Source organism: Rhodnius prolixus, unplaced genomic scaffold (genome assembly GCF_049639745.1).
Source record: "Rhodnius prolixus isolate KJV_2025 unplaced genomic scaffold, Rpr scaffold_2, whole genome shotgun sequence".
Taxonomy (NCBI): Eukaryota; Metazoa; Arthropoda; class Insecta; order Hemiptera; family Reduviidae; genus Rhodnius; species Rhodnius prolixus.
Window position 1 is genome coordinate 36,773,921 of NW_027411592.1, and position 25,604 is coordinate 36,799,524.

A 25,604-nucleotide genomic window follows, 5' to 3' on the forward strand; every position below is an offset into this window, starting at 1 on the left:
GCACTAATTTCCAGAATACGAAAGGCAGGTTGGCCAAACTAACACCTCCGGTCTGAAATCTGGAAAAACATTAAAAAGATTTTCCCTAACAGTTTAACTCACTCTCTCGTTCCAGAATTAATTTCACTCTATTAATTTTCATCGTATTTTCCTCATTGACAAAATTAATTTCTTCTTAACAAAAGTTTTTATTTAAAAAAAAAAGAAAGGAAAAGTGCTTTTAGAGTCAAGTTCTGTGCTAATTAATTTCCTCCCTTAAGAAGTTTGTTTCTAGAAGATGAAGTTGCTCGCACTCAATGAGTTTAAGTTAAAGGAGAGCCTTGGCTGAATGGTCGGAGGGTGCTGAAACGTATTCAGTTGGGGTAAAGCTGAAATTGTTCTCGGTTAGTATTTAGCCGTGGGGGTGGTAGGACTTTTACTAATAGCGTTTCTCAAACATGTCACTAATTGGGCAATCAGAGAAAGGCGGGCCTAGAATCAATAACGGAGCCTAATTATTTTTTATAGATGGACTCCATTCGGGTTGATGGAAATCGGGAACATAAAATAATTAATAATTTAAATATAACAAATGAGCGCCTAAGCTATAATTTTTAAATAAAACCGCTTCTCTGAATACAGGGTGAACCAGTAAGTATTGTCCATAGGCCTACTGTGTGTAGCACATCTGAAGTGGAGTTCAATGACGTATTGGCCAACTTCATATTTTCCACTGTTCTTGAGTGACTTCACTTCATTTTTTATCTAAAATCATTACTTTTTTTTGCAATAAAAATGTTATTACTCAGAAATATTCATATAGTTTGTATTTACTCCAAATTACAATTTCACACACAGCTACACTGTTCAAAAAGTTTGAAAAAAGAAATTGTTTAAAATATTTCCTAACATTTTCTCAAATATTTTAGAGAGATAAGAATTATAGTGCCTATCTAAAAGCTTCGAAATGGTATCAATTTTTAGAAAATTTATCTGTCTTTCTAACCGTGTCATCAGAATCGAATTCGGACTAAAATTTTCTGAGTAATAACATTTTTATTGCAAAAAAAAAGTAATGATTTTAGAAAAAAAATAAAAGTGACGTCACTCAAGAACAGTGGATTAAAACTGTCCGGTAGGACAGTTGTACAAGGGTTGATCGTCAAAAAATACACGAAAAAGCGTAAAGCTGAAAAACACCCAACTTTGACAATTTTTTTCTCTTTTTCTATAAAAGATAAAATTCCCAAATTTTCTTTAAAATATAGAGCAAATCCTCCTTTATGACTTCAATTTTTTTGCAACATAGATTAAATAGATTTCGAGAAATACGTTGCTGAAAATGAGCAAAATCGGCAGTTTCAAAAAATGTTCTTGTTCTTCTTGTTACCTTTTTTGTAAACAACGTAGCGCCTAAACGCGAGAACCGATTTTCATGAATGAGGTGTCTTTCGATTCGGAATTTTATGTAGATGTGTCTTTTGGGGGTCTCGTCGCTGTACATCGGATGGGAGAGGAGTTAGCCCCATGTATGTGAGATTCCCTCCAAAATTATTATTACTAATAACTCTGTAAATCTTAGACCGATTTTGATAAAATTTGGCAGGGTGAAATATGAAGTTGGCCAATACATCATTGAACTCAACTTTAAATGTACTGCCCTCAGTAGGCCTATGGACATTACTTACTGGTTCACCCTGTATAGATTTGAGAGGTTTGAGTGGAAGTTCGTCGATAATAATACATCTGAAGATTGGAACACTAGAAGTAAATTCGGCCAGCGCGTTTATGTGAATGAACTCAGTTGGACAGTGGTGCATTACCTTATCTAAAGGTGCACTACTTACTTCCGTTTTCTGCAGGAATTAGCGCTTGTTTTTTCCTTTACATTGATGATTCTTTGTTAATATTTTCACTGCCATAGTTAATCTTACCTAATAAGGGAGATTTAACTCCACAAAACTACAAAAGGAATGAAAAAAAAAAAAAAAAAAAAACGCTGGAGGGTGCCCGACAAGCATCCGGAAAACTTCGGAAAAACTATATTTGTGGGCCCCGAAGAGAGCAGACAGTGACTCTAAATATATAAAAAGTATAATCTTTCTTTACCGAATAAAATATATACAGTCCTGTGAATAAGTATAAACTCACTAGATAAAATTGAAATATTTTTAAATCTGTACAACAATACTATTATTTAAACTGTATTTCATATTAATACTATGTCAGAAAGCACTCAAAGGTCATTATTCCAGTTGATAATCTAACAATAAGAAAACCGTATCATGTAAACATATCTTATGCACGCTGAAGCTGTGAATAAATATAAACTCAATGTTTTAACTCCTTAACAAAAACTTACAGTTTAAAATGTTAAGTATAAGGGTTGATTAAACACCAAAAGGTACACAAATCAGCAAGTACCCAACTTCATTAATTCATTAATATTTACGTAATTTTACTGCATTAATATTTTTTAGAATTTATTAGATGTCACAGACCCTTATGCTGGCCATTTTCGTCTACAAAATATATGTTCAAGTAGCACTGTAGATTGACTGTAATATCTAGTTATTTATAATAATCAAACTGTTAATTACAGGTTAAAAAGAAAAATGTTATAAAAAATTAAAAATAGCTGTGTGTTATTTGTGCTCACGAATATTTCGGTAAGACGAATTCAAGACAGTAGCCGACTCTAACTTCGTATTTTTCTACTTTAACATGCATGTACATATATATGCGATTTATCTTAAGTATAACAAAAAAATATTATAAATGAAGTGGCCAGCATAAGGGTCTGTGACATCTAATAAATTCTAAAAAATATTAATGAATATTAATGCAGTAAAATTACGTAAATATTAATGAATTAATGAAGTTGGGTACTTGCTGATTTGTGTACTTTTTGGTGTTTAATCAACCCTTATACTTAACATTTTAAACTGTAAGTTTTTGTTAAGGAGATTTTTGTACCTTTTGGATAGATTTTCCTTTTTGTCTATTTTGCAAAGATACATATCTGCTTTACAGATTTTTTTAAATTTGGAATAAGCAATTCTATCATTATAACCTGATAAGGTGTTAAGTCGGAACCGTAACTACCACTGGAGAGATCTTTTTAAAGAATGATTATAGTTGCGGTCCCCCAAACCATGCTCAATAACAATTTTTTTTGAAAAAGCGTTTTGAATAACATAGGAAGGTATTTGTACGTAAATAGCAAAATTAAACTGCGTTTTCAGTACTTCTAGGCAAAGATGCAAAGATTTTTTAATCGAACGACAATTCATTGATTTAAATTGGTTCACTCATTGATGTTTTATTAAACGATTGCAGTATTTCCTCTTAGTAGGTGCAAGAGCTTGATGGCACTTCACAGCGAAGTAGAGGAGCTTTAACAACTTATTCGAGCTGAATTTTATCAAAATCGGACTAAGCGTTATAGAAATATTGGTAATAATAGTTTCAGAAAGGGCCTTACTTGGGTGGGGCAAACTCCCCTCTTTATGAGGCACAGCGTTCAGACTTTTAAAGTGCAAATCTGTACAAAATTTCGATTCGACTGACACTTCATTCATGACAATCGGTTCTCGTGTCGATAATTTGAAACGATTGCTATACTTTCCCTTAACAAGTGTAAGAGCTGATCGCCGCTTTAATGTTACGTAGAGGAGCTCTAACTCTATCATCCTACCAAATTTTTTCAAAATCGGGCCAAGATTTACAGAGTAATTAGTAATAATAATTTTGGAGGGGGCCTTACATAAAGGGGGCTTATTCCTCTCCCATTCGATGTACAGCTCATGAAAATCTGTTCACGCGTTTAGGCGCTACGTTGTTTACAAAAAAGGTAACAAGAACAACAACAACAACAACAAGAAGAACAAGAACAAGAACATTTTTTGAAAAAGCGTTTTTGCTCATTTTCGGCAACTTTTTTCTCGAAACCTATAAGATCTGGGTTGTTGCAAAAAAATTACTGTTACAAAAGAGGATTTGCCCTATATTTTAAAGAAAATTTGGGAATTTTATCTTTTATAGAAAAAGAAAAAAAATTTGTCAAAGTTGGGTGTTTTTCAACGTTACGCTTTTTTGTGCAGTTTTTGATGGTCAACCCTTATACAACTGTCCTACCGGACAGTTTTAATCAAGGATTATCTTTAACTTAATTTTATGTTTTTGAAAGAATATCAATTCAGTTCACCTTTTTATATAAAAAAGTAAGTATTCGTGTTGATTTTCTTAATTTAAAATATGCCGGGCGGGATTCAATTATGTGAAACTGAGCAACAAAGAATAATCGTCTTAAAAAGAGTCGGCATGACACAAAGGCAAATCGCTAGTGATCTAAACGGCTCCCAGTGTGTGATTAAAAACTTTTTAAAGTTAGGCTAAGAAAATTGTGGAAAAAATAAAAGAACTGGAAGGCCTCCATGGTTTCCAGTTATATTTATGTATATTTTATGAGAAATTTCAAAAACTGGTGCTTCTTCTGCTCCAATTGTGAAGCGATTCAACCTAGGGTGCGATGCCAGCTTAATACGGAAGTCGATAGCTTAAACCAGATCGAAAAATTACAAGAAAACTGCCGCTCAAAAAACATAATTTAAAACGGCGCTTGCACTTTGCTGAAAAACAGATCGAGGAAAGCGAAATTTGGTCCAGGGTGATTTTCAGTGACGAAAAAATGTTTAATCTTGATGGCCACGACGGTTTCAACTGTTACTGGCACGACATAAGAAAGTAAAAAAAAAATTCTCTCATTGGGTTGGTGGAGTGATGGTTTGGGCTGCATTCAAGGGCAAGTCTCAAACTGCATTCATCACAGGCAAAATGAATGCAGTTAGTTATCAAAAAGTGTTGGAAGAATTCCTTTTGCCTTTTATTGCATAACTGAAGAAGAAGAGATCATTTTCCAAAAAGATAATGCACCGATTCACAAAGCAAGGTCCACAAAACAGTGGTTTGAGGATTTCGGGCCCAATATTTTGAAGTGGTCGTCTGTTATTCCAGATCTTAACCCTATTGGAAATTTGTGAGGGCTCATGGCAAGCGAAGTCTATGACTTTCAGAAGCCAGAGATCCAAAATGTCAAAGAACTCAAAGAAAGGATCACAAAAGCTTGGGAAAACATCCCATAGGACATTTTGATAAAGTTAGTAATAAGTGTTCCCAGAAGGCTGTTGGAGGTAATTAAAAAACGTGGGGAAAGATCTAATTATTAAAAGGTATTCTCACTTAAAACATTTTGAGTTTATAATTTTTCACATCTGTTTTTACTATTTTGTTACATTTTCTAGCTAATCCAGGCAATGTATTCTGACTAACAATAAAATTGTCACAAATCATGCAAACTATATTTCAAAGTATTATATTTTGTTAAATACATTCAGAATAGAAGCTTTAAAAACAGTTAGAGAAGATTTTTTCATCTTGAGTTTATACTTTTTCACAGGACTCTACTAATTAGTACAGTTGTTTAATTGAGGAAGTTTACGTTTCTAAAATTTTTTCCATAGCATAAAATTGAAGTAACAATATTTTTTAATGATTGTTTCTATCACATTTTTTTAATTGATGTTTTTTTTTTATCTTAATTAGTTTTAATTGATTAGTTTTAATTATTTAATTGATTGATTAGTTTTAAAACAAAAGACAATTTTAGAGTTTTCATTAATTAAGGATCTTTTCGCTAAAGTATATTTCACTATTACCTATCTATTTTACCTATTTTTTTTATCAGATTTTTTAATTGGTATTATTATTTTATTTATAGTTAGAAGTAAGTTTCCGTTTTTTGTTTGTAAGTTTAGTTTTATTGCTATTATTATTATATATTCTCCGTGGACGGAGTGGTAAATAAACTTATTGTTTGATTTTATTAAAAGTTAATTATTTGCTAGAACAAATAGCGGTACATCTGTCTGTTAAAATCACTGATTATTTGAAAAATATTATTAATATTTTTCCTTATTTTAACCCAACCGTTATTGATTTTTTTAAATTTATAATTTAAATTTATGCTTTTCTTTCTTGCATCCATTTCCACAATAGCTTTTCCTTTTATATATATACGAGTATGTTTCTTTTTTCCGAGGGTAAATAAAAAAATTAAGTTTTCTCTTTTTCCCCTCCTCTTTTTTGCAGGTTCGTTGTCTACAACCATACTTTTGTGTATTTTATTCTGATATATATATTTTTTTTGTAATTCCATTTTTCTCTGTTTCTTTTATTCAAACATACCACCCACCTCGTTTCCATTAAAGCTTCGCCCTCGGCAAGATAATGTATCGTAACTGACTCTTTAATTTCTACGAATTGCGAAACATTCTGGTATGCAGTCATAAAATACAAGTTGTGAGAACCTATTTGGAAATGGCTACCAATGGAAAACCCCTTGAAAAAATGTAATTTAGTAAAACAAATTAATGGAAAAGGGAAAAGACTTGAAAATTTTCTATCAAGCATCCTTAAAGTGAAATTAAGATAAATCTGTTAATATTAAAGAAAGAAAATATTAAGTTATTGCCTATTTTTTCAGGCGGGCTTAACGTCCAACTAACTAATTAGGTGTCGTGGACGGAGGCGACTAACAAAAATACTTTACCATAAATTTTTTTATTAACCATTAAATAAAATCCAATGCCTAGACCGGGAATCGAACCCAGCACCACAATACATATTAGCTTTACAGGTATCGCCTCTAACCGCTCGGCTACCGTGGCGTGTAAAATCTATTACTATTAATGTTTCTAGTGAGTGAAGTAAGGTGATAAGTATCAAAATAACAGTATTAATTTATCCGTTCAATTTTTCATTTTCAACTAAAGCCATCATCTCTGTTCTACACAATTAATTTCACAAAATGGCCGTATAATTAAACTCGTCCTTCAAATAACTGCGGGAGATAGCCGAAAGGCTAGTCTTCGAACCAATCAGACTATGACAACCCGAGAACAGAACTGCACAAGTGCTTGAGGCTGCAAAAAGAGGTAGCTTTTGGTAAAATTCTTGAATGTCCAAGTATTTTTCAGTCGTATAACGTCATTTAAAATGAGTTGTTCTAGATGTATTCAGTATATTAATGCTGTAGTAGTGGTATTAATACTAAGAAAAAACAATAATATTTTTGGAAAACTCAACTTTAAAGAAAAGTACTCCAAAGCTCAAAATATCAGAAAAAAAACTTCATTTTGAGTTTTCTGATATTGAAGCTTGATAGAAGGACTTCTAACTAACTAGTGATTAAAGTAAATACAAAACTTTCTGCAAACACTATGAAACAATCTCTGGTTGTTTTGCCGGAGAGTGCCACTTCACGTTTTCTACCTCAAGGTTCAAAGGGATCAAACCCTTCTGTTTTATTGATGTTGAAACGTACATCAGAGTCCATTCTAGCTACCAATTTAATCTTTAATAGCATAAAACGGAATAAAACTTTTATAAAACATTTTTGATTGCGTTGTAAGTCTAAACGTCCAATTGCTGCCACTTTTGTGTGGCTATAATTATGCACCAATGACTCATAATAATAAAAATCTATTCCGTAGCCAAAAAGCACGATATTTATAAACATATTTTGTAATCGAAAATTAAATTCTTTCACTCTATTCTAAATTATACAGTTAATGTGTAAGCATGAAATTTTCTGTTGATCACATAACTCTAATGTGCAGGCAGTGACAAGTTAACACCTAATGTCAAATACGACAGCGGCATAATTTAATAATAACTGTCTCATACTCGCTGACTCACTTAACTAAATGGATGTCAATCAAGACATTTCTGGCATAACCTGGATGAATCGCATTAATTATGCGACCAAATGCGGTTATTGTCCCGTGTAGAGAATGATACATGTCCAACTTCCTTAATTTACTATAATTAAATTCTATATTTTTAATGTTAAGCTTTATTTGAACGTTGCTAAATAAATAAAATCAATAATTTTAAAGATATAAGTTTCTATAAAAACAGAATCAGTATAAAAAATGTATCACGTTGAATAAAAACAAATATTTTTGAAAATTTTTAAAAATAATTATGAAATAATTAATTTTTTTCTGTTTAATTTAAAAATTATTACACCAGTTCAAAATGACTCTAAGTTATACAGTGAAGAAGAGATTACAAAACTAAATCCGACAATGAGAGAATAGTTTAAACGCGTTTTAAGATTTGCGCGGTATATCCGCAGTATTTCTACATTAAGCAGCAAGTGGAGATCCGTTTTAAGTTACTACAGTTAAGGTTCTTCCCGGATTTAAATGAGAATTGTTCTGGGTAATTTATCGATTCTTTTCCAGGCGTCTCTTAAGGGACCCGGAGAGCAAGGTATAATTCGAAGATTCTCTCGTGGATTTGAGGCAACAAACAGTTCCTGGCAGTGATTTGCCTACGCTTTAATGTCCTGTTCATATCAGTATACCTTTATATGTAGTTCACCTGATTCTGATTCCCATTTCGCATCAAGAATTAGGTGACGAACAAGAGTTGCTCTAGCAGCTTTCATATCGTTGATCATTGAATTAGAACTTGTACAGCTAAAAAAGGAAGAGACGTTTCTAATTTGCAAAATCTTTTATCATAATCGATCAATTGTATGAATTCATTAGCCTAACAGTTAGACGAATTGAAAATTCCGTAATTCCTGTAATGAGAAATTTAAAAGTTGATTAATTTGAATTAAAAAAACTTTTCCTAATTGAACTATTTTTGCCAAACGCGAGGCCAAATCATCAAAGCTATTATAATCCACTTAAAAAGCATGTGCACACAATCTGCGAAAACAAGTGAAGGCTAAATATACAAATTGAGGGACTATTCAATGATTCATTCGAACATTATGTCATGTTTAGGCAAAAAAACAAACCAACAAACAAAATGTAGCACCCCATGGAATGGTTTTATAGTCACTCATGATGACTTCATTGCATGGTAATGGTGGTTAAAAATGTTGGTTGAGAGTGGGTGGCCGTCTAGCCTGCATTAGATAGGTAGACAAATTATTTGAGAACGCAAGTTGCAAATCTAATGTTTATTTATACCCTCTTCTCTGAATAGACGGCAAAATGTTCTCCAAAAAGCGACTGGTTATTAAAGTTCCATTAACCACCTCTAACTGCATAATTGCATTCGTCCTCATCAACAATCTCACTTTATATTTATTTGGTTAATTTGTTTTTTACTTTTACTTTCCTTTATTCTTCTGCAATCTGCCAATTACCGATCATGGGTATCATGGAAAACTGAGAACCATCAGTTTCAAGGTCTTTTAATCGAGATATTGATAAATTTATCTATAATATATAAATATTCTAACATTATATAAATTTCCTAACATTTTCTCAAATATTTCAGTGAGATCAGAAGCAAATTTTTAAAGTGCGATTTGTAACCTTTGACTTCCTTATTTTAAGACAGTCTACTTTAAGAATGACTATTTGTCCATCTAAAAGAGTTTTCAATGAATTAAACAACTTGATAAACTAACACTGTTGAGTGCTCGTGAACACGTTTTCTTGCAAAACAAACGTAATTTCTCATACGAAGATAAAAGGAATCCTAGAAAATGATATACCGTTAGAAAGCCCATTAGGCAAGGAAACTTTTTTAAAAAGTGCCAGCACCTAGGTGTGATAATGATCACATAATGTTCTAATGAGTTTTCTTAAAAATGTCGATTACTTTTATTTTTCCAGTATTCGGAGGAAGATTGAGGCTGTTTGGAGAATAACTTATGCTTCGAAATGGTGTCAATTTTTAGAAAATGTATCTGTCTTTCTAACCGTGTCATTAGAATCGAATTCGGACTAAAACTTTCTGAGTAATAACATTTTTATTGGAAAAAAGTAATGGTTTTAGGTAAAAAAATTAAAGTGACGTCACTCAAGAACAGTGGAAAATATGAAGTTGGCCAATACGTCATTGAACTCCACTTTAGATGTACTACACACAGTAGGCCTATGGACAATACTTACTGGTTCACACTGTATACGTACTAGCATCATTTATTCGGACTAAAACTTTCTGAGTAATAACATTTTTATTGGAAAAAAGTAATGGTTTTAGGTAAAAAAATTAAAGTGACGTCACTCAAGAACAGTGGAAAATATGAAGTTGGCCAATACGTCATTGAACTCCACTTTAGATGTACTACACACAGTAGGCCTATGGACAATACTTACTGGTTCACACTGTATTAAAACTGTCCGGTAGGACAGTTGTATAAGGGTTGATCGTCAAAAAGTGCACGAAAAAGCGTAACATTAAAAAACACCCAACTTTGACAATTTTTTTCTCTTTTTCTATAAAAGATAAAATTCCCAAATTTTCTTTAAAATATAGAGCAAATCCTCCTTTATGACTGTAATTTTTTTGAAACCACCCAGACCTAATAGATTTTGAGAAAAAAGTTGCCGAAAATGAGCAAAAACGGCATTTTCAGAAATTGTTGTTCTTCTTCTTCTTCTTCTTGTTGTTGTTGTTACCTTTTTTGTAAACTACGTAGCGCCTAAACGCGTGAACCGATTTTCATGAATGAGGTGTCATTCGATTCGGAATTTTATGTAGATGTGCCTTTTGGGGGTCTCGACGCTGTACACCGAATGGGAGAGGAGTTAGCCCCCTTTATGTAAGGCCCCCTTCAAAATTATTATTACTAATTACTCTGTAAATCTTAGCCCGATTTTGATAAAATTTGGTAGGATGATGGGGTTAGGGCTCCCCTATGTAACATTAAAGCGACGATCTGCTCTTACACTTGTTAAGGGGAAGTATAACAATCGTTTCAAATTATCGACACGTGAACTGATTTTCATGAATGAAGTGTCATTCGAATCGAAATTTTGTACAGATTTGCACTTTAAAAGTCTCGTCGCTATGCCTCATATGGAGGGGAGTTTGCCCCACCCAAGTAAGGCCGTTTCTAAAACTATTATTACCAATATTTCTATAACGCTTTGTCCGATTTTGATAAAATTTAGCACGAAGAAGTGATTAAAGCTCCTCTACGTGGCTGTGAAGTGCCATCATGCTCTTACACCTACTAAGAGGAAGTACTGCAATCGTTAAAATTATCAATCGGTGAATTTACATTAATGAATTGTCGTTCGATTCAAAATCTTTGCCTCTTTGCTTTTTAGGGAGAAGTACTGTAATCGCCCGTTTATTTTTCTTACTCCTCTTAAAAGGAAGGTCTGAAATCGCAGTTTAAATTTGCTTTTTACGTACAAATACCTTCCTATTTTATTCAAAACGCTTTCTCAAAAAAATTGTTATCTAGGATGGCAACTATAATCATTCTTTATAAAGATCTCTCCAGTGGTAGTTACAGTTCCGACTTAACACCTTTTCAGGTTATAATGATAGAATTGCTTATTCCAAATTTTAAACAAATCTGTAAAGCAGATATGTAACTTTGCAAAATAGACAAAAATGAAAATCTATCCAAAAGGTACAAAAATCTCCTTAACAAAAACTTACAGTTTTAAAAGTTAAGTATAAGGGTTGATTAAACGCCAAAAGGTACACAAATCAGCAAGTACCCAACATTTCATTCATGCTTAGTTGATATAATTTAAGTAATTTTGCTGCATTAACTTTTCCTTCACATTTTTTAGAATTTATTAGATATCACAGACCCTTATGCTGGCCAGTTCATTCATAATATTATTTTGTTATAATTATGATAAAATGTATATTATATCCGTTTTTAAATAGGTACTTTATTTTAACTCTATTCCGAATTATTCTTCGGATTTAGCTTTAATTTGCCCTTTATTCTGAGATGTCACATATATATGCAAAAGTAGAAAAAGACAAAGTTAGAGTCGGCTACTGTTTAAATTTGAATCACGGATTTAAAAGAATATTTCAGTGTTGAATTCGTTTTACCGAAATATTCGTGAGCACAAATAACACACAGTTAATAACAAGTAGATTATTCAACAATAATGATTCATTTCTCAATTGTAATTTAATTTAGACCCCCTAATTTTACTTATAGTAAAATACTGGAATAATTAGATGTCCTAAACGTATGCATATCTCATTTAATTTATATTACATGTATACAATATTGTGGAGAGAACACCTAGATTGAGAATGTAATTGAAGAAAACCATATTTGCGATAAAGCCAGATAATTATTACCTTTAATTATAAACCTTTGGCTACTACATAAAATAACAATTACTTCAATCGAAGAATGAACTTAAACAGACGATTTAAAAAAATAAATAAAATAAAATAAATAAATAAAATAAACAAAATCATTGATGTATGTTGATGTAAGCATTTTTTTAAAAAAGTTTTTGAATTTTTTAGCCTCATAATTTTTTTATAATGTTTTCTTTTTAACCTGTAATTAATAGTTTGATTATTATAGATTAATAGATATTAAAGTCAATCTACAGTACTACTTGAACAAATATTTTGTAGATAAATATGGCCAGCATAAGGGTCTGTGACATACGTACTAGCATCATTTATAAAGCCTAACTTTTTGTTTTCATATGTACAGTAAAATTTGATTTTTTAAATTGCATTTTCTAGCTAATTGTTGTCAAATTTAAATTTGTTAAATCAGCTGTCATATCATAATTTGTAATTAACTTATTCAAACTACTGAACCAGGAAAGATTTCTTTTTATTATTTCACAAGCAAGAATTTTTGGGTACCTATTGTCTGGAAGAGTAGATAATTTACAGCTTTAATTGAAATGGAGTTGAAGTGTGTAGAGGAAGGGAGGTGGCAAATTAGTCTCAATATACAGCAGGTATGTGGGGGTGTATTGAGGTAAACCAAACAGTTTCTTAAGAAAATAACGTCCACAGCCTCATAGTCCCTCCATCCCCAAATCTGTGCACCGTAACACATTGTAGACCGAGACACTGAACATACACTTGCAATTTCCATGTATATGGTATATCATAAAACTTTTCCAAATACTGTTTAACCTCGCTTTCTCCTTCATTATTCTTCCTTCAAAATGGTTCTTCAATATCAGGGTAGGCGTAAGCGTTGTACCAAGATATTTATATTGATTTACAATAACGATCTGTTGACCGGCTAACCGCCATTTCTCAGATTTAGTGCATGATGTAATAATTACATATATTAATATATTATATCTTGATACCTTTGGCGTAACCCATAATACACAACTCATCTGGAGACTACGCATCAATGTAGAACTCCAGTAAAGGCCATTAGTATAGATTCATTGGAGATCCACTCTATGGGTGGTAACTCTATCTATACATGCTATTGTTTCAGCTACTAAATTTACTTTTGCAGGAGCAATCGCAAGAACATTTGTAAATTACAACAAAGTACAATGCGTATTATATAAATTGGCTGAATGGCGTCATATGGAAATATGAAATACCTGATAAACTTTATTCTTCACATTCTTTATACAGAGTGTACTCGGAGGAGAGGTCGAAACTTCGGGAGGTGATTCAGCAGCTCAAATGCAACAAAAAATATTCTCTTCACTTTGGCCCGATTCTCAATAGTGTCCAAGATGTTTCCACTTTTAACTTTTCCGACGATATTTGCGTTTTCCACCATAAAAACGGCCGTAACTTTTCTATCCTTTATCATACAATAAATCTGCTAATCCTCTATATATCTTTCATACATAACTAATATAGTGACTAATAAAATTTGATATAAGAATATCTTGCCAGGGTGTTGGTCTATCCCGCGGGTGCAGTCATTTACAATACCTTATACATCATAATACTTTTTTAAATAAAATGTAGTCATACGTGGGATTCGAACTGGGGACCTCCCACTTACAAAGCCACGCTCTTGATCACTAGACCAACATCCTGGCAAGAGATTCTTACCGTAATCATAGGTCAAGAAGTCTTGCATACGGGATACACTAAAATGATGTGACGATTGCTTTTATTTGATGATAAAACAAATTTATCCTGATTCTCCCACAACCATTACATTCTCTATATTCTTTAAAATCTTCAATTATTATTATTTTTGTTCTTTGTGTCAAAAATATCATTTTTTTACCGTCAGACGGCCTCCCAAAACGTGTATTTCTGGTGGAAAATTAATATTGAAAACCGATTACGAATACGATAGATAAAATTGTAACTTTGATCTTAAATATCTCGACAATTATTAGGGATATCGAAACGGGGTTAACGGCATTTTTCACAATTTTTTATGTAGTTTTCAAAACCATTGTCAAAACTAGTGGTCCTTATGAAACCTTAATTAAGTTTTTGCCTGTAACTCCTCAAAAAATAAAGATACAGCATCGGGGTTGAAAAATTTGAAAACTAGGCCAAAAAAAAAAAAACATACGAGGGTCGTTTGAAAAGTCCGTGCAAAAATAAAAACTACTTAATTTTTTGGGGTAAACCTTTTTAATTTTTCAACATAGTCTCCTTTTAGGCTTATACACTTCGTCCAACGCTGCTCTAGTTTGTTGATCCCTTCCGAATAATAGGATTTGTCCAAGTCTGAAAAATAGCCATTCGTTTCTGCAATCACCTCCTCGTTTGAATAAAATCTTTTTCCCGCCAGCCATTTCTTCATATTGGGGAACAAATAGTAGTCCGAGGGAGCCAAGTCTGGAGAATATGAGGGATGTGAAACGAGTTGGAACCCTATTTCCATTAATTTTGCGACCACAACTGCTGAGGTGTGAGCTGGTGCGTTGTCGTGATGGAAAAAGACTTTTTTGTGGGCCAATCGTGGGCGTTTTTCTTGCAGCTCGGTTTTCAAACGGTCCAATAACGATGAATAATATGCACCTGTAATAGTTTTACCCTTTTCCAGATAGTCGATGAGGATTATTCCTTGCGAATCCCAAAAGACAGTCGCCATAATCTTTCCAGCCGAAGGAACGGTCTTCGCCTTTTTTGGCGCAGATTCCCCCTTGGTAACCCATTGTTTAGATTGTTCTTTGGTCTCAGGAGTGTAGTGATGTATCCATGTTTCATCCACAGTGACGAAACGACGCCTAAAGTCCTGCGGATTTTTCTGGAACAGCTGGAAACCGTCCTTACACGATTTCGTTTTTGGTCAAGCGTGAGCAATCGCGGCACCCATCTTGCGGATAGCTTTGTCATGTCCAAATGTTGATGCAAAATATTATGTACCCGTTCATTCGAGATGCCCACAGCACTAGCAATCTCACGCACCTTCACTCTTCTGTCATCCATCACCATATCATGGATTTTATCAATGATTTCTGGAGTAGTAACCTCAACAGGGCGTCCAGAACGTTCAGCGTCACTTGTGCCCATATGGCCACTCCGAAAATTTTGAAACCACTTATAAACTGTTCTAATCGAAGGTGCAGAGTCACCATAATGTTTATCAAGCTTCTCTTTAGTCTCCTCAGGCGTTTTGCCTTTCATAAAGTAGTGTTTAATCAACACACGAAATTCTTTTTCGTCCATTTTTTGAAAATCACTCGACTTCCTCGATTCAAACGAATGCCAAACACAAAGAAATAGACCGATCTGGCTGAAACTTGGTGTGGGTTCTTCCAAGAGATGCTACTAACTAAACATAACCTCGATACGCGCCAGTGGTGCTATCTCTCTGACTTTGCACGGACTTTTCAAACGACCCTCGTAGTTTACTCCGTACGTTTTTTCAAAATTCCGCTTTCCTAAAAAGTTATTAGCGATTGCTGCGTTTTAAATGGATAACCCTGTATAATATTAAATTACCGATTTCTGGATTTAACTAATTTTAAGGCGGTGTTACAACCTCATCTCACTTTACACCGGCATATTTTTGAAATCGGGAAATCCTGGCCACACAAGAGTTATTTCAATTGAAACGCCTTCTTTTATTTTCTTTCTTTAATTTAAGGCGCATCAACATCTGAGACCATCATATCAGAAATATAAAAAGCAATTTGATGAAAAGAAGTCACACTAAAAAGAAGAATACCAGGGTACGCTACAGTGTCTGCAGTTTTGTTGCTGATTGATAAAACGTCAAAGCTGTTTTGACGTGGCTCTTTCATCAAACTTTCCTCCCCGTTGCTAACATTCTGTCCTTAACGCTTGACTTCTCACTTAATCTTGACTCAGCAGTAGCTAACTTGAACGAAGCTGGGAGAAAGAGTGCGACTAGCATCACAACAAATACTCTTTTAGAAATGACGTAAACAAATTCAAGACCCTGAATAATACAATTGGGACCTTTTCGTTTTAACCCCATTAGTTTATATTTACTGCCAGAAAGAATAAAGATATTTCCTTCTTTCTCTTCAAAAAATTGTATAAACACTTAAAAACAAAGAAAAGATATTATCAAATGACTCTAAATTTCTAATAGTTTCCTGTTTTTCATTAAATAAAATGAATTTATCTCTACTTCCGATGCCAACCACCTCCAGATCTATTTACTCCGTGGTGGCCATCACCCTCCGACATAAACTAATCAAACCCATTTCTATCGAACTCCTACTTGCTTGGGCCGCTGTTTCAGATTAGATTAGCGTTATTGTGTCGAAAAACGTGTTAGATTAGCTAAAAAAATTAAAGTAATGCCTATTTTATAAGACGCTAACATTGTACTACCAAAAACGGAGGCGACTAGCAAACGTAAATTGATAATATAAATTGCTCACGTTAACTTTTAAATAGTGTCCAGGGCCTAGTCCAGGAATCGAACCAGTACCAAATCATAGCTATTGCGGGTATTGCCTGTAACCGTACGGCTATGTGGCGCCTCAAATAGCTAAAATAGAAACACCATGGGGCGCAGCTAATCTGTGAGATTAATGACCAAATATCTGTTAATTTCATCAAAAATGTTTTGACAAAGAATGAAAAATGTCAGTTTATTTCAATTTTTCTTAAAAAAAAAAAAAACTGTTAACTAGAATTGAACATTAACATGAATAGAAAAAAATCACAGAAATCCCTAATTTGGAGGTGCACATATTTTGTAAATATGCGATAGTTTATTAGCATTACTATCCAAGAAATTTTGCACGTAGTGGTGTCCGCTTTGTTCAGAAGAGCGAAAAAATGACCATGAGCCATCTCCGAACGTTTCTGTACACTGTATTCCTATTGTCACCAACTACACCAAGCAAACACAATAAAATATTATAGTTTCCTCGTCTAACTCTAGAAGGAGTTTACTTAACCGACAATTTGGTTACTTTATCCTGTACATACCCACTCTAATTCATACGCATCATGTTCGTCCAAAAAAAAAGCAAAAAAAAGCTTCTTGTTCAGAGTCTGAATCTCCTTCTCTTTCTTCTATTCAATGTTATTCTATAAAAACACTCATTGCAGAAATAATCAATGAATGGGAAAATGTCTCATAGATGATAGTACTTACTTTGTAACAGTTTTTGATGAGAAAACCTGAAAAAAATTTCTACCCATCGGGCGCAACAGATTACGCGGACGCTAGGTAAGACCACGTAACACCACTGACCGAACGTTTGGTTAGAAGAAGGTAAAAGAGTAAGCTACTGAGGGCTATGGCTCATTCTAAGAAATACCTGAGTTGCTATCAATAGAAAAATGCCCTCTTCATCTCTCAGATTAAATGCGCCCGATGGAGGGTTAACTATGCACTGGCACTTGCTTCATTAAGTAGATGAAGTGGCCTTCTGCCGTCTTGGAGGATTTCCTGACAATGAAGTTAGGAAAGTGGAGTGGAAGTTGTAAGAAATCAGGGACAAGGAAATTTCGGTGCAATAGTAACATAAAATAAGGAGCATTTTAAGGACATTCGACCGAGTGTCTGTGACTTGCTGTACCTATTGGAATCTGAACTAATGGAAGCTTTAGCTGATACCCAATGTTTAGTCCCGTTTGTGCAGACAGTTTTGTGTAGCATTGGGTAGATTAGTCGTTTATTCTTTAATTAAAGTTGCGATCGTTTGTCGAGAAGTCTAGAGAGAAGTTTGAATCGTTTGTTGCTTTCTTTTACAGTATAAGGATTCCAGATTAGGCGTTTGCCATTAAGAATCCTAGACACTTAAGACGATCTATAGTTGGCCTAGGAATGCTTTTAGGAAAACGAATGGAAGGATAGTTTCCCTTAGGGAAGTCTTAATGTAATTGTAATTAACGAATAGAATAGATTATTTGTTTCTAGGGCCAAATAAATTACAGTTTTTTATCGAAAGTGTTTTTTGAACACAAAGCTGTAATTAGTTATTTTGTATTCCTTATGGGGATATCTCAGTCCAGCTCCATTTACTGTCTATTTCAATCTGTTTTTATACATTATAACACAACTAACTCACATGGTTAAATGTGTTTGATCTTATATTTGCCAACAAACGTTGAACTCTCTTTGATAGCAGTTGTCTTAAAAAAAACAAACCTACCCATCTAAAGAGGGCAGGAGAAAATGAAAAACTCATGAAATCGTTTTCATCGGATTCTCACCCAAAAGCAAAGAGTTCTGTTTTAAGGGGCCTGATAAGACTTATTTACCCCACTTGCTCATGCTGAAAATCTCATGCTTAAGAATTAAGAAATCCTCTTGCAGCATTTTGGAAATTAACTAATGTTGGTTAGTTTAAGAATTCATCGACAAAAATGAATTAAAAGAAAAGACGATTGATTTACAAGGCTAAACATTACTAAAGCTAAATTTTACAAAACTAAACCTTTTAATTTGAGTATTTTCAGCAGGTAGAGAGTGAAAACGAATAAGCTTGGTACCAAGATCTTGCATAATTGCAAAAGATAGTTTCAGTTTAAGAGGATATTATGAATAACTATTAATAAAAGCGATTATTAAAGACATATACATATATACCTATATTTCACCTTGAATTTGTAATTAAAATATTATTATTATTAATGGTAATTAAAATATCAACATAATGGTTTCTCCAGGCGAAATTGTTAATGGTCAATGTGTTAACAGTAAACTTATAAGTTAAAGAAAATTTCAGTTGACTTAAGTATTGAAAAAAATTCACTTTAAATAAATGGAAAAGTTAATATTACTGTAAACCACCTTCTGCATCATCAGAAATTCACTAAAATGAGGTTTTGTGAAGAATATGTTTCTATTTGCGTTGAAACATTCGAATAGACCAGTCTTCCTAACTCAAGACGATTTCGTAAATATCTTCCACAACAGATCACACACTATATAAAGCATCTAAAACTAGAATCCTAACAGTAGTAGTTAACAACAGACGAACAATGAGCTTTTTGGTAAGTGGTTAATTTTTAAGCTGTAATTGTTAGCTTATTGCTTCGTTAATCAATGGTATTGTTTCAGGCAATACTAATTGGGGTTGCACTTCTCTCTATAGCAAATTGCGCACCTCAGTTCATCACCTCGTTTAATCCTACTTTTACTAGGCCAATCACAGGACCAGCTGTAGCCTTACCTCAAGCTGCAGTAGTCTCTCAAGCAACATTTGCAACATTCGGTCATGCACCAGTAGCGACAGTAGCACATGCACCAGTAGCGACGGTAGCGCATGCACCAGTAGCGACGGTAGCGCATGCACCAGTAGCGACGGTAGCGCATGCACCAGTAGCGACGGTAGCGCATGCTCCAATCGCCACTTTAGCTCACGCGCCAGTAGCAACAGTACCAAAAGTGGAAGAAGTAGACCCACATCCTCAATACAGCTTCAGCTACAATGTTAATGATCCCACTACAGGAGATGTTAAAAGTCAATCAGAAAGCCGCGATGGTGATGTAGTACAAGGAACTTACTCATTACTTGAACCAGATGGTTCCACCCGTACAGTCGACTATTCCTCAGACGCTGTAAATGGATTCAATGCACTTGTGCATAAAGATGGCGCCAATCATCCTGTAGCTCCTATCGCAGCGGCTAGAATATTTGCAGTTGTGGCTAGACCAGCAGCTATTGCTCGTCCAATTGTTGCACCATTAGCCACAGTTGCACATGCGCCAGTTGCAACAGTATCTCACGCACCAATAGCTGCTGTTGCAGCTGCTCCTATTGCAGTCGCACATGCAGCGCCAGCTGCTCTAATTCATACCTCGTTCGCTGCGCCTCACGCTACTTACTCATTTTAGAAGAAACCAATCTCTTGTCTCAAGTTCGAAACAAATATTCTACCTCTTTTTTATCCAACTATCATTTGAATCCTTCTTGTCTTTCTGAACGCAAAGTGGGGGAAAAAACTAGTGCTATTTAAAAAAAAGTAAACTAAACAAACTCATTGGCGCTTAATAAAAGAAACTTCAGTATCTTCATTAAATCGACGGCATCGAGTAATTTAACATAGCAATTGTCCACTTTGGTGCTTCACGTCAGTATATGACAAAATAATGGATTATCTTAAGAGCTTCTTTTCAGACGTAAGCCAAACGTCTGAGAATAGCTCAACCATGATCGCAAAATGATAGCATTCCCAGGGATTCTCTTGTTTACGAGATGATGGCGTGTACATTCATCTTTCATTTCCAAGAGAACATCATGGGTTCAAGCAGTACGGTTTCATAAATTCTTGGCAAATTGATGGACCCTGCAAACTGTAAATCTAATTATTACAACTCTGTTACTCATACAGCTCATTGTCCGGTAATTGGACAGCGTGTCTGTAACAGATAGATATTGTCCAGAATCAAGTACTGCGCTGAGAAGGCTCTTAGTGCCAAAGTCCTCCAAGTTGAAGCGCCGCAAACTAAAACAAACAATAGACTCATAAACTAATTGAAATGACCAAAAACTTGACAAATCATGGCAAACGAGTTTATGAACTTTTCTCTATTTATGTGAACAGCTTGATGATTCAAAGCATAGTTGATTTTCAAATGACATATTAGAGAGAGATTTTTTCCCCTAAAATCATGTAGAATTACTATTATATATTATTCTAGTTATATCATTGTCTTATTATTTCAATGAGTGTCCGTTAAAAGGAGTTCGAATTTCAAACATTGTTTTATATGCTAGTTAGTAACTTATCCATTGATACGTCAACCATTTGTACTAGATAATGTTATATAAATTTAATAGATTATTAAATTCATTTATTGCTATTCATTCATTATTTGCGAATACAATTTAAAATTATAAGTTAGCAGTACCTTTAATATATAAATTTTGACACCTCGTGTTCAGAAAACGTAAAAGAAACCTTACTCACTAATCTATCATCACGATGCTTTGGCTAATTCGCGATATAGTGATGAATATTTTTCCAAAAACATACTTACTAAAATTAAATCAATTGCCAAAACTTATAGATTAATTACTTTAAACTTACGAATCAACTAATCAACAAGAAATTGCCTACCATGCCCAGTTATTGAAACATTCACAAATACAACATAACGAAATAATTTTTACAAAAATTAGATTAAAAATACAATTTTATTCCATTTTGTTAATTTTTTACAATTGGACATAGTTATGCAAAAAGGAACCAACCCACATGTATGCTCAAATTGAGTTTATGATGAATATAGGTTGCTAAAAGCCTATTTTAAATTTAGCAAAAAAGAACCAAGCCACTACTATCGTTTTTAGGATATAAATGACATTGTGAACCAAACCACAAATTATATTTGAATATTTAAAGTTTAATGAAACAGAACCAAGTAACTTGGTTTTTCTTTGCAAATTAATATGGAAGTTATATAAAACAGAACCAAACAGCTTGGATCTGTTTTGCAAACTAGTGAATTACTGCATGTGGGTTGGTTCTGTTCAATGTACAATGAGAACCAATGCAAGTTTTAACATTTTAACATAGGAACTCTACGAAACGCGTTAATATTGCACTAAGATGAGATCACAGTTTCTATGGCTTGCTAAAATAGTGAATTTACAGAAAAAAATTTCTCAGTGTTTAATATTTAATTTGTCATTTCAATAGTATTTTGTGTTAATTTTGAGTTTAAAACATTTATTCTTAGAAGTCTATTCTTAGACATGGTGTATCTGCGGTTGATTGCAGAGGACCAAAGTTGGTCGTGAGTGATATTGTCAGTGCGCTTTGGTTTTATTTGTGTTTGTATGTATTATTTTCCGAGCGTAATACATTTCCTTCGAATTCTCCCCCATAAATCCTAAGTTTCATCGATAGAGTGAAATTTCGGCAGACAACGGGGGCCAAGGACCCCCGGATAATACCAGTTTAAACTCAGATAAGTCATCTTTAACTAACAATATTCAATCTATGAATTATAATAATACTAACTTACTTGCTAATACGATGGAAATGGTAAGTACTAATTCTCTGGATAAGGATAATAATACAAACGAAAGTATTCTAAAGGCAAATAAACGCCCTAATAAGGAAAATATTGCATATAGAAAGTCTAAAGTTCATGTACTAACTCAGCTAACTAAGGTCCTAAAATAAATTCAGCACCTAAAATAAATGATATAAAATCTATTTTGCATCTTATTCCGAATGACTGTCTTTCTTTTTACCATGATTTATTTGCTGATAAGTACGAAAAAGATTACATAGATGGATTTGGTGCTAACACAGATTTCACACCAGAAGATGATTAAAATAATATATTTTACATACTTTTTTTTAATTTTTAAAGTTTAATTTAGTTTGAAAAGATAGAATTCTGTTCAGTTTTACAAATAAATTATATGAAAATTTCGATAGACTTTTATTTTTCTACCTATATTGTTTTCTGCAAAAAAGAACCAAGCAACATTTTCAGAAAATTTGGAAAATAAACTGATGGTAACTGAAAATAATTTCACTCTTTAAATAAGTTATAATTATTGCTCGAAAAATGAATTAACTGTAAAGAACCAAAAGTTAACTAGAATTTATTATTACGGTTAAACTTTAAACCTTATTTACTCGATAAAGAGTTTTTGTTGGTTGGTTCTTTTTTGCATAACTATGTCCAATTCTAAAATTCAAGTTAAACTAAGATACCCATTCCAAAAATTACCAAACATCCAGCAGAGACGATTTCAGAAGAAATAAAAATAATGTTATTCAACATTTCTTGAATTCGGTGCTTTAAAAAAGTGCATTTCCCTCACTTGTACAATAAATGTCATCATTTTGCGGAAGAATATCCAAAACCTTATTGTGGTATCCTCAGTTGTCGCCTTAGGGAATTGTAAAATTTTCAACATTTTGTAATTTTGCCATTTTGAAGTACGGTTTATTGCCACCTTTACCATTTTATAAAAACCATATTTTTGAATATAGAGGACCTCAGTGATTATTTCTAGCAGTTTTATCCACTATAAATAAGGAACCGATTTTTGACATTTCTTACCTCTCTTACTTTCTAGATCTTCTTAAAATAATCTGCATTGACAAAATAATCATTCTTTCATTTACTTTTTAAATTTGTTTTTTCTTTAGATTTCTTTATTAATTCATTGGTAGTTAATGAGTAGGGTAATGAATGATGGAATGAATGAAATGAATGATGTGGTTTTGAGTAGTGGTTGTTCTTGAAAGATGTCTTGTTCCACGAAGGTCGTACGAACGTACAGTTAATAAAAACTCTTAGTTTCCTGAAGCTTTCGAATTGTAGCAATTCACCGGACTTGCTGTTTTTCCTCCTTATCAGATATTTGTAGACTTTTTAGAGGCGATTCTAGAATATTTTTTGAGTTACTTGACATCAAGACTTACGTTGATTCTTTAAAAATAATTTTTTTTGACTCGCTTCAAAGTTCTAAGAACGTCCGGATATTTTACTTCTAATACAATCTGAGAGCATCTTTCTTGTAGGACATAATGGTAACTTTATGTTGACTGTGACTGTGTAAACAAGTTTCAGTCTGCTTACAGACTGAAGAGTGCTGCCAGGGTCCACTTTCTCACCAGGCGAGGATTACTTTTCTCATTTTTTATCAAAAAAAAAAAAGTTGATGGATTTTGTGGTAAAAGGCATTTGCAGATATATTGTTTAATAAACATTACTTCAGCATTTTGGATTAAACCGTTACGCTTCCAATCTATTTACTGGAAAGATAGACTCTTTGAAAGCTCCATGCAAATTAAGATTTCAAATGAGTGAATCGCATTTCAATTGGTAAGATTTGTGGACTAGTTCTTACTGAACAAATACGGCTAGTCAATTACTATGAATACTACAAATCCGAGTAGATATCCACTAGTGCTTGGCCCCCAATCAAAATGTAACCTGTCGACTTCCTAGTTTTCTCCTCATCCTGTTCTGAACTTTTTTCTATCTCTCCTACACAGAAGTTCTTCTGATGATGTAGTTAGACCTTTTGCGTGGACTCACGACTGGAAAAAGTGTTAATAGAACGTCTTTTTTTAATTTACTTTAATTAATTTATAAACACCAATTATTAGTTCTAACTTAATTATTCCGATCGATTTACAATGGCTGAAATATTTATAACTAGTTAATTGAAGAGAATAATGGGTTTTACCTACTATGAGTTACAAACTAACAATGGCAACAATAATTATTGAAACAAATGCATTAAACAAGTGGCCTTAGTCTATAGAAACAGTCTTACCAAAAACTGAATCTATACACTAAAATCTGTTTAAATGTAATATGATACTCTCGCATGACGTAATTGTGGGTATAATGGAACAAAACAGTCTAGTAAGATAATAGCATGGTAGGTACCTAATTACAGGGTAATTAACAGCTTGTTTGGGTCTTCAATGTTCATATTATTGACATCAAGCGATTTTATTTTTATTTATCTATTTTTTTTTTTTATAGCCTTGTTTTCATTAATTATGTTCTAACAGATTTAGTTTCTGCCCAACTTCGAAATTCGTTTCATCCAGTTGGTGTAGAGAATTTTGACTTCAAATTTACAAAGCTTAGTTCTGAACTGTCTTATAAAATCTGGGACTGGAGATTTCGTTTTATAGATCCAAAAGCAAGCCCTATTTATAACAAAGAAAAAGAATTAAACTTTCAATAAAGGTCTTTCATGAACCACAAAGTTTTCTAGCTGGACAAGAACTTTCTTTGGTTCAAGTATTAAAATTTTTAGATACATTGTAATCACTTCCATGTATGCAGCTATGGCTACACCATTCGGGGACCTTTCGTTTACAGTTCCAAGTCTAGAAAGTAGGTTATCCGATTAGTTCTTTAGATAAGTTCTTATTAATATCATAAAAAGCTTCATAAAGCAACTTTATGCTTTAGACTTCAAAATTAAGAATACAGGTTTCAAGTATAAGATTCGAAATAGATTTACTGATAAGATTTGTCCATTGGAAGCATCCAACCAAAGTTGGTTATCCAAAAGCCGAAGGGAGACAGAATGAGTATATAACATCTTCTCCAAGGAAGTAAGGATGGCGAGCATGTTGGATGTACCAAAGCGAATCGCTATGCCAATAATGAGCTAATTATAACAGTCAAATTTCACAGACAAAATTTCGCTTTAATAATCAGGCTTCCATAATTGGCAGATGAACTGACCATTGACAAGGTAATACAAAGAGGCTATCCATTGCCGTGATAAATCTGTATTCTAACTGTTGGCAAGGTTACACTTGATTCATTAAGGAATCGAAATAGTAATCTACTCCTCGTACTGAGTTCTAGAATAAAAATGTTTCGACTCTCTGTGATGCTAGAAGGTGCGGTTTATTTCTCTTAAGTAAAATCTTATCAGAGCCTTGTTTCTATCGCAAATCTATCGCATTATCAT

General features: G+C 33.3%; 2 protein-coding genes across 4 annotated transcripts in view; both read left to right on the forward strand.

The window, feature by feature from the left end:
• Window positions 1-25,604, forward strand: part of LOC141449560 (larval cuticle protein A3A-like) — a 684,900-nt gene that overhangs the window by 515,358 nt on the left and 143,938 nt on the right. The window lies entirely within an intron of this gene.
• Window positions 12,387-20,604, forward strand: LOC141449559 (uncharacterized). 2 transcript variants are annotated; one of them, XM_074119105.1, is made up of 2 exons: window positions 12,387-12,761; window positions 18,643-20,604. In XM_074119105.1, exon 2 carries the CDS (start codon window positions 19,232-19,234, stop codon window positions 20,021-20,023), a length of 792 nt encoding a protein of 263 aa, XP_073975206.1. In that variant the 5' UTR covers window positions 12,387-12,761; window positions 18,643-19,231; the 3' UTR covers window positions 20,024-20,604. The 2 variants fall into 2 exon arrangements, with proteins under 2 accessions (XP_073975206.1, XP_073975207.1); XM_074119106.1 differs by having other exon boundaries at window positions 18,646-20,604.

Excerpts from the sequence above, each read along its gene's own strand:
- LOC141449559 (XM_074119105.1), top strand. The coding sequence starts at position 19,232 with ATGGTATTGTTTCAGGCAATACTAATTGGGGTTGCACTTCTCTCTATA.